Source organism: Theobroma umbraticum, unplaced genomic scaffold (genome assembly GCF_002168275.2).
Source record: "Theobroma umbraticum cultivar Fairchild unplaced genomic scaffold, ASM216827v3 scaffold_130.0, whole genome shotgun sequence".
In the NCBI taxonomy this organism is placed as follows: Eukaryota; Viridiplantae; Streptophyta; class Magnoliopsida; order Malvales; family Malvaceae; genus Theobroma; species Theobroma umbraticum.
This window is the reverse complement of record NW_018397264.1, coordinates 2,489,740-2,503,502: the sequence shown is the minus strand read 5'-3', so window position 1 is coordinate 2,503,502 and position 13,763 is coordinate 2,489,740. Positions and strand designations below refer to the sequence as shown.

Below are 13,763 nucleotides of genomic sequence, written 5' to 3'. Positions count from 1 at the left end.
TTGGGTGCTTACTGGGTAAGTGCTGAAGCACTAAGGCTGACTTGGGTTCTAGTACCGAGATAAGGGTTGAACCCAAGGTCGCACAGAGGGTGGTCTAAAGAATCGCCCCGTGACACCTTGACTTACTTGCACGGTGATCCTCCTGTTGGATAAAGACGACAGACTTGTTTGGAAATATGATCCTAGGGGAACTTTCTCTATCAAATCATATAACTCACTAGTTGCCTCCAGTTCCAGGGAACAACATGTGTGGTTTTCATCCGTATGGAAAATCTCCATCTCTCCCAAGGTCCAATGTTTTCTTTAGTTGCCATCTTGGACTCTGTTCCAACGAAATCTTTTCTTATCAAACGAAGAATCCACTTTAATAAGGGGTAATCAAAATGTGTTTGGTATGGCACCGAAGAGTAATCTTGCTCGCACATTTTGTTAAATTGTCAATTTAGTTGGACGGTGTGGTGTTATGTACTTAATTGGTGGCAATTATTCATGGATGGCCCCTTGCTCCTTAGCCTCACACATCCAGAGTTGGTCGTAATGTTTTCACTGCGCACGACCTTGAAACGTTGGACGGTTGCCTATGGTGCAACCAATGATTTCTACAGTTGGCAAGAAATGAATCGGTCTTTAACAAGAAAGGTTGGAATGGTGAGGCTTTCTGGTTGCTTGCATGTGATGGCATGGATTTGGTTGATGAAATTGGGTGATGGATTGAGTCCTAGAAAGTAGGGGTTCACCGCACTCTTCTCCACCAACAGTTGGATGTGCAATGGTACCCAGTACCGAAGGGAGATTTGAAATTTAATGTTGATAAATTCTCTAAAAGAAAATCAAGAGCATCAAGATGTTTTAAGGAGTACTTAAAGACACTAATGGCACGTTTGGTTGGGAGAATGGCTTAGTCATTCTCTTTCTATTTTTCAAAAGTTCAATTTTTATTTGATTTGTTTTTTATTTAAAATAGTTATTCTTCAAAACCTAACAAAATCCTAAAATAGCTATTACATCTCCTTATGACATTAGCTATTCCACACCTATGAGAATAAAGTTTAAAAAGAATTTTAGATTAAAATGTCTTTGCTTTCAAAAATTATAAATTTATACCTACAAAATTAATATTTTAAGTTTAAAAATAAAAATTATTAATATTTTAATCATTATAATATTTTTAAAATACATAAGAGCTGGATGATCCAATTTGTGTCCCAAAGTATAAGGATCATATATATCATTCTAAGCAAGGAACACAATTCTTTAAGAGGATTTATCAATCTTGTGATGCCTAGAGGACAACTTTGAGCCAAATTGGTCAAGAAATTTGCACATTGATTCCCCTCACGACATATATGTTTAATTTCTATAACCCATTCCTTTTGAATCAACGAAATACAATTTTGAATCAAAAGGTCATAAGGATGAGAAGATCCAACCCCTCTAGTAAAAAATTGAACAACAACTAACACATCAATTTCCAAGACTAATGGACTAATTTGTAAACTCCTTACTAATAGTAGATTCTCCCGGATGCCCTACAATTCAGCTGTTAAACTATCGGTACTTTCAATATTGAGAATATCAGAATAGATAGGTTTTTGACATAAACTATTCGTAACCACAAATTAGGACGTCTATACACAATCATCTATAAATTTAATCTGTAACATACAATTAAGCCGCAACCAACTCTCCAAATCATAATTGATAAAATTATGCATAATTATTAAATTATTAAAATTTTAAAGTTTTAATGAAAATAAAAATTAAATGATTAAAAAAGAAAATGTTACTTAATTTTGTTGGCTCAAAGAGTATTTTTGTTTTTGATGAAAATAAATCTTGTTATAATAAAGAGTTTAAGAATTGAATTATATATTTAAAAAATTAGTGTTTTAAATTTAAAAATAATTGAAAATATTAATATTTTAATCATAATAATATTTAAATTATAAATAAAATATTAATATTTTAAATGTTAATGAATAAATTATAAATAAAATATTAATATTTTAAATTATTACTATTTAAAATAAATAATTAATATTTAAAAATAAAATAGATAGTCATATATTATAATAAAAAATATTACTATCTTTTTATCACTTATTCTTTTATTATTATAAAATTATTTTTACCAACCAAACATTGTAATAAGTTATAATAGCAATTCTCACCTTATATTTTTATGTCAACTAAACTATATAATAACATTTTCATTATATTCTTATTGTATTCTATGTTCACAAAATATCTATTTTATTCTATTCCACAAAGCAAATGTAATTTAAAAAATTTATAGTGCGATATTCTTTGGAAAAGATTCTAACTTAGTCGAAATGTGGTAATTAAGCATGCTTTGCATTTTTTATGTTTCCCTTGTCCCTTTTGCAACTACAAAGAAACTTCACATCTAATAGGACTCCAAGGTAGCCCTCTCCTGGGTCCTCCGGGGATGTCACTTTCCAGTATACCATGAGAGAAGGGAATTCATTTGCTGATTATCTAGCAAAATATAGTGTGGATAAAAACGCTATGTTCTCTGCATGGTGGTAGCCTACTTCTTGACTAGGTTCTGGTTTTCTGCATGACACTGTCTGGATAGGATTATGGCTGCTGCACACTTGGACTCTGTTAAATGTGGAGGTTTTATTTTTGCTACGCCTGCTATATGCTGCCTGTTTACTGTTGATAGCTTCTGTTATGTGCCTGCTGCTTGTTCTGTTTACCCTCAATTAGCTTGGAATGCTGCTGCTAAGACTGGAGCTACCAGCTCTATATCAGAGGAAATAGGCATAACAGCAAAGGGAGGCCTTTTATTCCTAATTGATAGATATGGTGTTATATATAGGGGCAGTATTATTGGTTGTATGTTTTCTGCTGATTTTGGGTTTACCGTCACTGTTTTATGTATTCAAATCTTGTACGGCTACTACGCTAGTCGTATATGGTGTTATAGTGTCTGATGTTTTTATGAGCAGACCAATTCTGCAACTGCTCTCTCTTTACTTCCTAGATCTATCCCGGCATATATCCTTATTGTATGATTAATAAAATCCTCATTTTGATTGAACAAAAAAAATATATATATTATATATTTATATAAATTTAAGTTTAATACACATAATACCAATAGAATATTAAGATATTAATATAAAAGTGTTTTTAAATTAGTTTAGTGATAAAAATGTAAATTTTTTAGGCTTGAGCTTGGCCTAGAAAAGGTTTCACCTACAATTCTTCTAGATTGATACCAATAATACCTATTTATGGCTTTCCCACCGTCCATGCTCCATAGTCCTTCCATAACCACTGCCATTCCCAGTGAATCAATGTATCTGCTTTTGTTAGAACTTCCCTTTGCACAGGTTAAGGTTGTGAATGGTGTCAAGGCCAACACATTGCCAAAACATAAAAGCTAGAGAAAAGGGCTTTAGAATCAAAGCACATCAACATTAGGTCGTCTCACAAATTTTTGTTTAATTACCTTGGAACAGACAATCTCAACGATGACAAACTTAGACTACCAAGTTTGCAATCTATCACCAGAAGACCAATTGATACTTCTGACACAGCATTTATTCTCTCAGCACCAAGTAGAGACTCATTGTGATTTTAAAACACATCCCCAAGGTGTTACATTAAGTCCATTACTCATCATGAAGAATGCATCAATATGATAGCATGCCCTCATTCAGGTTTCCATGAAGACAAGGGAGGAGTTTCAGATTCAAGGTAGGTAGCGGCAGTTTCACCATATCTGTCTCCCTTCACGGCATCTGCTGAAGCAATGGATTCTAGCTCAAACATCTCTTCAGGTGTTAATTTCAGGGACAAAGCTCCTATGTTCTTTACTTTACCTTATAGTCGAAGCAGAAGCCTCCGATAACCCTATGTACTTTACTTTACCTTCTTCAACTAGTTTCTTAAGTTCTCCCATCTGGGTAAAAAATTAAAAATACACAAGGAAGTATTCATACAAAAGACCAAGATGCCTCATTCCTTAACTAGGTCATAACAAAGAAAAAAAGCAGGGGACAAAATTCAAAACAAAAACAAACCGTGACTTCAATGGGAACCCTGGTGTCGATCCGATGCTGATAATAAAGATCAACACAATCCACACCAAGACGCTTCAAGCTACCTTCACAGGCCGCCCTCACGTACGCAGGGTCACCACGGATTTGCCTTGCGCCTTCAGAATAGTTTATACCAAACTTGGTAGCCAATTCAACTCCGTCTCTGAAACCATGTTTCAGTGCCTTGCCAAGGAGGATTTCATTGGTATGGGGACCGTAAGTATCAGAGGTATCAAGAAAGGTTACCCCAGTTTTGATAGCATGGTGGATGAGAGCAATCGTGTCAGATTCAGGCTTCGGAGGACCATAGAAAGCTGACATGCTTATGCAGCCAAGGCCCTGAGCAGACACTTCCAGGCCTTGAGAACCCAACTTGATCCTCCCAACTTTTGCAGTCACCATGTTTCACTGGTGAGAATGAATAGCTAAGCTAGCTGAAGCGGTTCCACAGTCACAGGAGGTGTGTTGTTGATGAAGTTGCGGTTCAGTGTCAACTGTTAAAGTAGTACTTTATAGTAGGTGGTGACATTAAGATCAGGAAAACGTTGAAACCGCCAATTCCATGTGGATTCTGCAACAATGTTTTTCTTTTTTTAATTAATATTGATTTGTGTTCTTTTAGAAATTATGCGGAATATAAAAAGGGGAGAATTTGGGAAAATAGGGTAATGAATCTCCAATATGTTGAACTTTGCTGCCTCCATAAAAAGGTAAGGATTGTTTGGTAACTGTTTTTATGACAAAGCAAAATTTAATGATATATACTTTTACCAAAAAGGATATAAGGCAAGACCAATATAAAGATTAAAAATAAACCAACAATTAAAATATAATATAAAAAACATCTATCATCTTAATTTTTTATTATTTTCAATATATTTTTGCTTTTTGCTTTCAAAAAATAAAATGTACAATAAATGCAATAACCAAACAATAACATATTGCATTAAAACGATTGACAAACTTATAGGAGAATGGCTAAAAAGCAAGCACAATAATATTATATATATATATATATAATGTATTGAAACATTGCTTAATTACCTTAGAACAGACAATCTCAACCACGACAAACTTAGATAGCTACTACATACCAAGTTTGCAATCTATGATTATAATTCTGACGGAACATTTATTCTCAAAATACAAAGTCGAGAGACTCGTCAATCAACATGGTAGCGTAAGCCTCATTCAGGTTTCCATGAAGACAAGGGAGGAGTCTCAGAGTCATCGTAAGTAGAGATACCTTCACCATATCTATCTCCCTTCACGGAATCTGCTGAAGCAATGGATTCTAGCTCAGCCATCTCTTCAGCTGTTAATTTTACGGACAAAGCTCCAATGTTCTGATTGAAGTTTTCGATTTTGGTGGTACCGGGAATGGGACAGGCATCATTCCCTTGGTGATGGACCCAAGCCAACGCAAGCTGTGATGGGGTGCACCCCTTCTTCGCTGCTATCTCATTAACTCGCTCATACAGGCGTTTGTTATGCTCCAGATTTTCAGGTTGGAACCTTGGTTGTGACTGTCGCAATTCAATATTCATTTCAAATGATTGTGTCATAAAAGATAAAGACAATCAGCCACAGACCATCGTTTTCTACAACTAATAAAAGTTTGTCGATTCAAAATATTTAATCAATGGATCACAAGACACACTTGCATAACTCAAGGGAAAGGGGCATATTAGAGGCAAACTAGCTAGTACATAAAGGTCAAGTTAGCTGTTAGCCCTCTGTTATTAAGAAGAAGCTAATGAAGATTTACTACCCAACATGTTTTTGCATTTTGAAAATAAGATTTATTGAAAGAGAAGGGGAACAGGTTATGAACATACTAAAATTTGGATTCACCAACATGTAAATAAACCCAATTCACATGAAAGTCCACTAAATTAGAAAGAACAAGATTGCTGGCCTTGAGGCACTTATAGACTAAAATCGGGAGGTCTTTACGAAGTAGTCTAACAAAGAGGGAAATGTTGCTGTACAACTTAAACAATTAAGAAAATTTGGCTGTCAGATATAAAGGAATTCTTGTTACGTCTGTAGACTTTTAAACTTTCTTATGCAAGTATTGATGTGGATTTTCTCTGATTCACATATCATCATCAAAAATATCCATCATACCATAAAATTTTGATATACCTAAAAGTAACAAACAATTAGTATTTGTTATGAACGTCTATCCAATTGTGAAAAATAGCTACAAACCTTTCTGAAGTCATCATTGGACAAGTTTTCCACAATTTTAGGCCCTGATGAAAAGAATCCTCTCCCCAGAGGACTGTAAGCAACAATCCCAATTCCAAGTTCTCTAAGAAATTAAAAGAAATCAAATTAGAATAAGATTTCAAAATCACTAATTTTTAAAAAATTTGTCAGTCTTGTGGATAAGTAACCTGCAAGTAGGAATGATGTGGGCCTCAACATCTCTAGACCACAAAGACCACTCCAACTGTACAGCAGTTATTGGGTGAACAGCATGTGCCCTCCTAATTGTCGAAGCAGAAGCCTCGGATAGACCTATGTACTTTACCTTACCTTCTTCAACTAGCTTCTTAAGTTCACCCATCTGAGTACACAAAGAAAAGCAACAATCAATAAAACGATGAAGAATTCTCATGTCTTAACTAGATCATGACAAAGTAAAAAGCAGGGGACCGAAAGCCCAGACAAAAACAAACCGTGACTTCAATGGGAACTCTGGTATCAATCCGATGCTGATAGTAAAGATCAATACAATCCACATCAAGACGCTTCAAGCTACCTTCACAGGCCGCCCTCACGTAAGCAGGGTCACCACGGGTTTCGTTCTTCCCTTCAGTAAAGTCTAAACCGAACTTAGTAGCCAATTCAACTTTGTCCCTGAAACCATCTTTCAAGGCCTTGCCAAGGAGGATTTCATTGGTGTGGGGACCATAAACATCAGAGGTATCAAGAAGGGTAACCCCAGAGTTGATTGCATGGTGGATGAGAGCGATCATGTCAGTTTCAGGCTTCGGAGGGCCATAGAAAGCTGACATCCCCATGCAGCCCAGGCCTTGAGCTGACACTTCCAGGCCTTGAGATCCCAACTTGATCCTCCGAACTCTTGTAGTTGCCATGTTTTATTGGTGAGAGTGAATGGCTAGCTGAAGTTGCTGCAGACAGAGGTCAGTGTTGTGTTGAGGAAGTCACAGTTCAGTGTTATCTGTTAAAATAGTAAGCGGAAAGGGTGAGGAGTCCACAACACTATACTTTGCTCCCTGATTAAGAATATGGATTTGTTTGGTTCTTGTTTTTGTGACAATGGAAAAGGCAATGACAACAGGCAGATCAATAATGATCAATACTCCTGTTTATAGTCTTTCTTTTCAAGTGGCCCTTGTGGTGTGTGGCCTTTTGTGTAGAGATTTTTTGTAATTGTACAGTTCCTTTCTCACGCCAGTTTCTATGCCATCATAGTCATGGGCTAACAGGGCTAAAGACTTTCAATGGATCTAGTGGTGATGGGTGGATATAATTTTGCATTTTAAAAAAAATCAATAATGTATTTAAAAAATAATTAAAAATGAATAAATAATTAAAATATAATATTCATTTTGATATAATTATTTGATCTAAAGATTTATCCAATTTCTATAATTTTTAAATTTTATTCAATTTAATCTTTATATTCAAAATAGAAATAATTTAATTTTTTAATTTAAAAATTTATATCAATTTAGTCCTTTCTCCTATCATCGTCTAATTTTACCGTTTAATGATAACATCAGCATTGACATCACCATTTAAATGCTTGAATAATCTACTTAAAAATTTAAATTTGTTAATTTAGTCCCTCAACATCTCAATTTTATTTAATTTAATTCTTATATTTTATATTTTTATTTAATTTAATTCCTATGAAATAGCAAAAAAAATTTTTGAAAACTTTTTTAATTCACCCCATCATCGTATAGTGTCACGTCATCATCTCAATGTCACATTATCAATATGTGACATGTCAACGCTAATGTCATCTTTTAAAGTAAAATTAGATGCGGTTAGAAGAAAAAAATTAAATTAAAATAATTTTTAAAATTAAAAAATTAAATTATTTTAATTTTAAATACAAAGATTAATAAAACAAAATTAAAGAATACAGAAACTAAATAGATCTTATGATCATAATTATCTTGTGTAAAAATAAAATCATGTATGCAACTCCCGTTACACGTGTCTCATAAGCTTTTGCCTCCTTACCTTGGAGCGGACGATGTCAACTTGACAAACGTAGATACCTATAATCAAGTTTGCAATCTATCACTACAAGACCTAGGATACTGACAAATATAACACTTTATTTTCTGAATATAACACGATCTATCACATGATACCTATAATCAAGTTTGCGATCTATCAATGTGGTGAATGGAAGGCCCTCAATCGTCACGCAGGTTTCCGTGAAGACAAGGGAGGAGTTTCAGATTTGCGGTAGGTAGCAATACTTCTAATATATCTGCCTCCCTTCACGGCATGTGTTGAAGCGATGGGTTCTAGCTCTATCTCTTCACGTGTAAATTGCAAGGCGAAAGCTGCAATATTCCGATTAAAGTTTTCAATTTCTGTGGTTCTAGGAATGGGACAAACATCATTCCCTTGGTGATGGACACAGGCCAATGCAAGCTGCGATGGGTTGGCATTCCTTTCTTGCTGCTCTCTTACTAACTTGCTCATGGAGGCGTTTGCTATGCTCGAGATTTTCAGGTTGGAACTTTGGGTAGATACTGTGACAAATGAAAATTAATTCCAACGATTGTGTCATCAAACAAAGAGACAACCAGCAGCAAGGCATTCTTTTCTGCAAATGGAACTAATTAATTTGGAATTTCACGTTGTGAAATTTATGAATTAAGTCATAGTTTTCCTCATCGAAGAAATGTGGAATTAAAAAAGAAAAAAAGAGCCATCCATGCAAGTAGTTTCGGTCTGCTCTAGATGACCGGAGCTAAAGCGAAAGGGGGAGTGCTTTTCATCACTGTTCATCTGAAGATTGGTCTAGATACAGCCCCGCTCTATATATCTTGAAAGCTTTCTTATCCGATCCAGATTCAAGGTCTTTATAAATTGGTTGAAAGTCCTTTCAAAGATTGCTACATCACTTTATAAATTTCCTCACGTTAAGGTAAAGTGTTCCACTTGAGTGATGCAAATTGTGATCCTCATTTTGTCCCTTTCAAAATTTCTTTTAGTAATGATTTTAAATGGAGGCAAAATGTTCCCTAGATATTTTTTTTCAAAGGAAAATCCTATCTCATTAAGTAACTTTTGATCATCATTCACCGTAAATCTATTAATATCAAAAATAGACACTTGATTTCAAAATTTTAAACATCACTACTGAATTTTATAAAATTATTAAAATATCTATAAAATTAAAAAGTCAAAAAGTCAATTATTAAAGTAATTGTGGAACTTATATGTCTTCAACATTAAATTGTCGAAATTGCATTAAAAAACTAAATGCCAAATGGATCAAGCACTACTTTCTGCGCCTGGTAGATGCAGTCTTGTACCCACAATAACAAGGCTTGTTCCAAGGTGTACGCCAAGTCTTCCCATAGCTCCCAATATTTTCTAAAATTTTAAAATTTTATCTTTATAATAATTTTATAACATATTTTTTATTTTTTACATTAGTTTTATACTAATTTTATAATTTTTTCTTTTATTTTATAATTTTTATAACATATTATTATGTCATTTAAATTTGTATTTATCTTACATCTTATGAGAGAGTTGTTAGAGATAACAAATGACCTCTCAAAAACTTTACAACTTAAATCTCAAGACATATCAAATGTAATTTGTTTAATATCACATACTAAAAAACATTTTTAACAATTGGAAGAAAGATTAATGGGAACTTTACTTGTGTCAGTAACGAAGTTGTGTGAAAAATATAAAATTATGATTAATAACATGAAGCTAGATATAAATTAGGTAAAAATTATTTTTAAAAAAATTATATTATAATTGAACACTATTATTGAGTTGAGTTATTTCTTGCTGCTATTAACTCACTCCAAAGAATTAGATTCCAAATCTGGGGCAAATCTGGGCCCCACCATTGCCGGCTGCCGCTGACCAACGAGAAAGAGGGGGAGAAGAAGAGAAACAATTAAAAAAAAAAAAAGAGGGACAATAAAAAGTTAAAAGACAAAAGAAAGAAAAAGGATACCTTTTTATAGATATATTTTATAAAATTATAATTTAAAACAAATATTTTTTATTGCACCCTTTTTGAATGTAATATGACTTATGAAATTAAAAAAATATATAAAAAAAAACTCCTTTGGCTGAGCTATTAGGTACTTGTGTCACGTGACAAGAGTGTGGTCCCAAGGTGAAGAAGAAAATGGTGCCGCCGCCGTATCTGGACTCAGACATGTACAATTTGACCCTTTTTGTTTTTTTTAATTATCCAAGCACTAACGATAGGCCAGTCAATGGTGGCTTTCTAGATTGCAATCGTACAGTGTCACTTTCTACACATCGCGGAGCCGCCGTGGTCGGGCCTATGGTAGCTCTCAGGTCTAAATGCAATAACTTTCGCGTACAAAATAAATTATTCCACGATAATCTACGATGATTATTTGACTAATTCGTTTAACTAAAAATTGCATAATTTTGTTATTAGTTTAAGATCAACTTATGTTTAAATAATTAAAGGTGGATCCATCAAAGCGATCAACTCAAACCCTTTTTCAATTAATCTCGTATTTTATATACTAATTAGAGAGATACCAGCTATCCTAATCCGTGGGGGATGGTGATCAGTGGTGACTTCATTGCATTGCTGTCCCACAAATTAAAAATAGATTAATTGCGATGCTTATATATTAAATCTAATTATTACCGTTACCAAAGACCAAAAGAAGGAGACAAATTAATAGAGATTAATCTTTTTGTTTAAATGAGTGGGAAGAATTTAATAGGTGAGAAAGTCGCGAAATGGGTGATAGTCACCAAAGCAGATGGCAACATGTTGTCGGCCATGGCCGGCCAGGGAAAATCTTTGTGAACTCTTGTGGACAAGGTGCATGAACCAGTGGTGCTAAATGGGTTCTGCCCATGGGTGCTTTAGCTAATGAATCCATTCAAACAAAAAGATTTTGCAGACGTATAACTAAACAAGCTAGATTATGACATTAATAATTTAATAATTTTTTTATATTCATGACAATGGTTTATTCTATTGACTACACTAAATATTGTTTAATCCCCTCTTCAAGTTTTATCTTAAAGCGCAGCTGTTACAGTAAAGAATATATAGTTGGCTCAATTTTTTTTAAAATTTTATCTTAATCCTATACTCTGCATTATGCAAAACAATAATCAGGGTGAGTATATTAATGTCAATTTATAAGCCTAAAAGCTTATGCAAAGAGTAATGAATTAATCCAATGCATACATTCCCTTAAGAAGAGGTTGATCAGCTTGGTGGTTTAATAGTTAGTTGGTAATAATCATCATGCATGTTGCTTCATCATTTCACACATAATAATAATAATAATAATAATTACAAGGTTTTAACGTTTTGCAACTTTGCTTTTAGTTACGTACTTTGGTAGCTTTAGATCGAATATATTAGATTTTCCAAATAAGTTTGAAAGCAACTAACTAAACACATATTTACTTAAAAGTTAATTAGTGGTTTGCGAGACTCCCTAGTAAGCAGAAGACAAATAATTAAGGTGGTAATGGGATTCCTTTTATCTTGTTAATTTCGTTTTTATTTGTCCATTTCCCAGCAAAATCCATCGGTGGTTCCAAAGTCTTAAGTTCCTCATCAAGGTCTAAAGTCCAAGGAAAATTAGGATTAATTAATTGAAAACCTGTTGCTTAGGGTGTGGGGACGACAGGATCTAGATTGGTCCCATGGATACATACATAAATAAATAATAATGTTTAGTGAAGAAGGAAGCAACTAATTATTTGATCATTTTGGAATGCACAGTGAGTAATTACCTGGACGTCTTCGTTTTATCCTTTCCTATGCTCATATTTTCTTTAAGTCTTTGTCCAATGAAACCAAATATTAATTTGTTGGGGGAGAGATTCCTCGTATTATCAAAGAGAAGGAAGCATGTTTGAGATCGAAATACTTGAGAAAGACAGAAACTCTTTCTTTTTCTTAGCATGATCAAGTCAAAAACATATAGGAGAGTGTATTGGCTGGTTTAAGAGAAATCAAACGATGAAAAATTTAAACCGATCGGAATTGATCAGTTACAATAAAAAACGGGTCAATTAAAATTGACCTTAATTTCGATCGATTGAAATTTTAAGTGAGCTTAGACTTAAATGACTCAAAATTAGTATAAGTTAAAAATGTTATATTGGGCTTAGACTTAAAATTGTGTGAAATCTATATTTTTAATTAAAATCAAACTCATATAATTATGTTTAAATAATTAATCCAATTCATAAAATTTATTTTTAAGTATATAAGTAAACACTATATAATTTTTTAATAAAAAATAATAAACACCATACTATTGTTTGTTTATAGAAATGTAAAATCAATAATTTGTTTTTTTAAGAAACAATAAATATTATATATTAAATTGATTAAAAAATATAAAATAAAATAAATAAATGAAGAAAAAATTTTCATTAATTATACATAATATAATTTAATCATTTATGTAATGCAATTAATCTAAATTCAAGAAATACACTATAAATTAATCCCTCCAGGGTTTGAGGAGCGAGCTTCTGATAAGGGCTTGGTGTTGGAGGATCGGGCACCTCAACTACGGATATTGGCTCACTCCTCTGTTGGCGGTTTCTTAACTCACTATGGTTGGAGGTCAATTCTCGAGGCACTCAAGTTTGGTCGGCCTTTGATCTTGTTTTTCGGGGCAAGCTCGATTCTGGGGTTGAACGTTAGGTTGTTACGTGGCAAGAAGGTTCCCTCGTTTTTTTGATCGGTTCGGTTGGGGGGAGAGTACCCTCAGTGACCAAACCGCGGTGGTCCCAAGACCGTCGGTCACAACCGACACCAGCAACTACCATCGAATAACTAAGCCGGCGGTTGCTATTTGTAATCGGCTCTGGTCGGTTGCTCGATTGCGACCGACCGCTGCTCTGTCCTAGAAACATACAATCAAGTTGCCAGCCATCATCAGAAGACCAAGGATAGTTTTGATATAACACTTTATTTTCTGACAAACTTTTGCTTAATCACCTTGAAACAGACAGTCTGAACATGAGACACTTATACAGCTACAATCTATCACCACAAGACCCGTTGTGGTAAGACAGAATATTTATTCTCGGAATACAAAGTAGAGAGACTCGTGATTTTAAAACACAATCCAAGGTGTTACCTCATCATAAAAATTGTATTTTGCTTAGTTACCTAGGAACAGACAATCTGAACACGACACACTTCGATAGGTACAATCTATTACCACAAGACCCGTTGTACTTCTGACAAAGCACTGATTCTCAGAATACAAAGTAGAGAGACTTGTGATTTTAAAACACAATACAAGGTGTAACCTCTCATGAAGATTGTATCAATATGGTAGTACAAGCCTCATTCAGGTTTCCATGAAGACAAGGGAGGAGTCTCAGAGTCATTGTAAGTAGGGGCACCTTCATCATATCTATCTCCCTTCACGGCACCTGTGGAAGCAATGGATTCTAGCTCAGCCA

General features: G+C 34.0%; 3 protein-coding genes across 3 annotated transcripts in view; all 3 read right to left on the bottom strand.

Annotated features, from left to right (window-relative positions):
* Positions 1-3,628: 3,628 nt before the first annotated feature.
* On the bottom strand, positions 3,629-4,527 carry LOC110422289 (IN2-2 protein-like). The gene is made up of 3 exons (XM_021436148.1): positions 4,056-4,527; positions 3,855-3,934; positions 3,629-3,773 (listed from the first exon to the last, which is right to left on the bottom strand). Exons 1-3 carry the CDS (start codon positions 4,473-4,475, stop codon positions 3,746-3,748), a joined length of 528 nt encoding a protein of 175 aa, XP_021291823.1. The 5' UTR covers positions 4,476-4,527; the 3' UTR covers positions 3,629-3,745.
* Positions 4,528-5,052: 525 nt separating this feature from the next.
* LOC110422286 (putative aldo-keto reductase 2) lies at positions 5,053-7,365 on the bottom strand. The gene is made up of 4 exons (XM_021436145.2): positions 6,761-7,365; positions 6,476-6,648; positions 6,288-6,390; positions 5,053-5,599 (listed from the first exon to the last, which is right to left on the bottom strand). The coding sequence occupies exons 1-4, from the start codon at positions 7,178-7,180 to the stop codon at positions 5,261-5,263; spliced, it is 1,035 nt and encodes a 344-aa protein (XP_021291820.1). The 5' UTR covers positions 7,181-7,365; the 3' UTR covers positions 5,053-5,260.
* Positions 7,366-13,245: 5,880 nt separating this feature from the next.
* Positions 13,246-13,763, bottom strand: part of LOC110422287 (putative aldo-keto reductase 2) — a 2,462-nt gene continuing 1,944 nt past the window's right edge. Inside the window, exon 4 of the mRNA XM_021436146.1 lies at positions 13,246-13,763. This exon is cut by the window's right edge and continues 220 nt beyond it. Within this exon, the coding sequence (XP_021291821.1) occupies positions 13,645-13,763 (119 nt within the window). The 3' untranslated portion in view covers positions 13,246-13,644.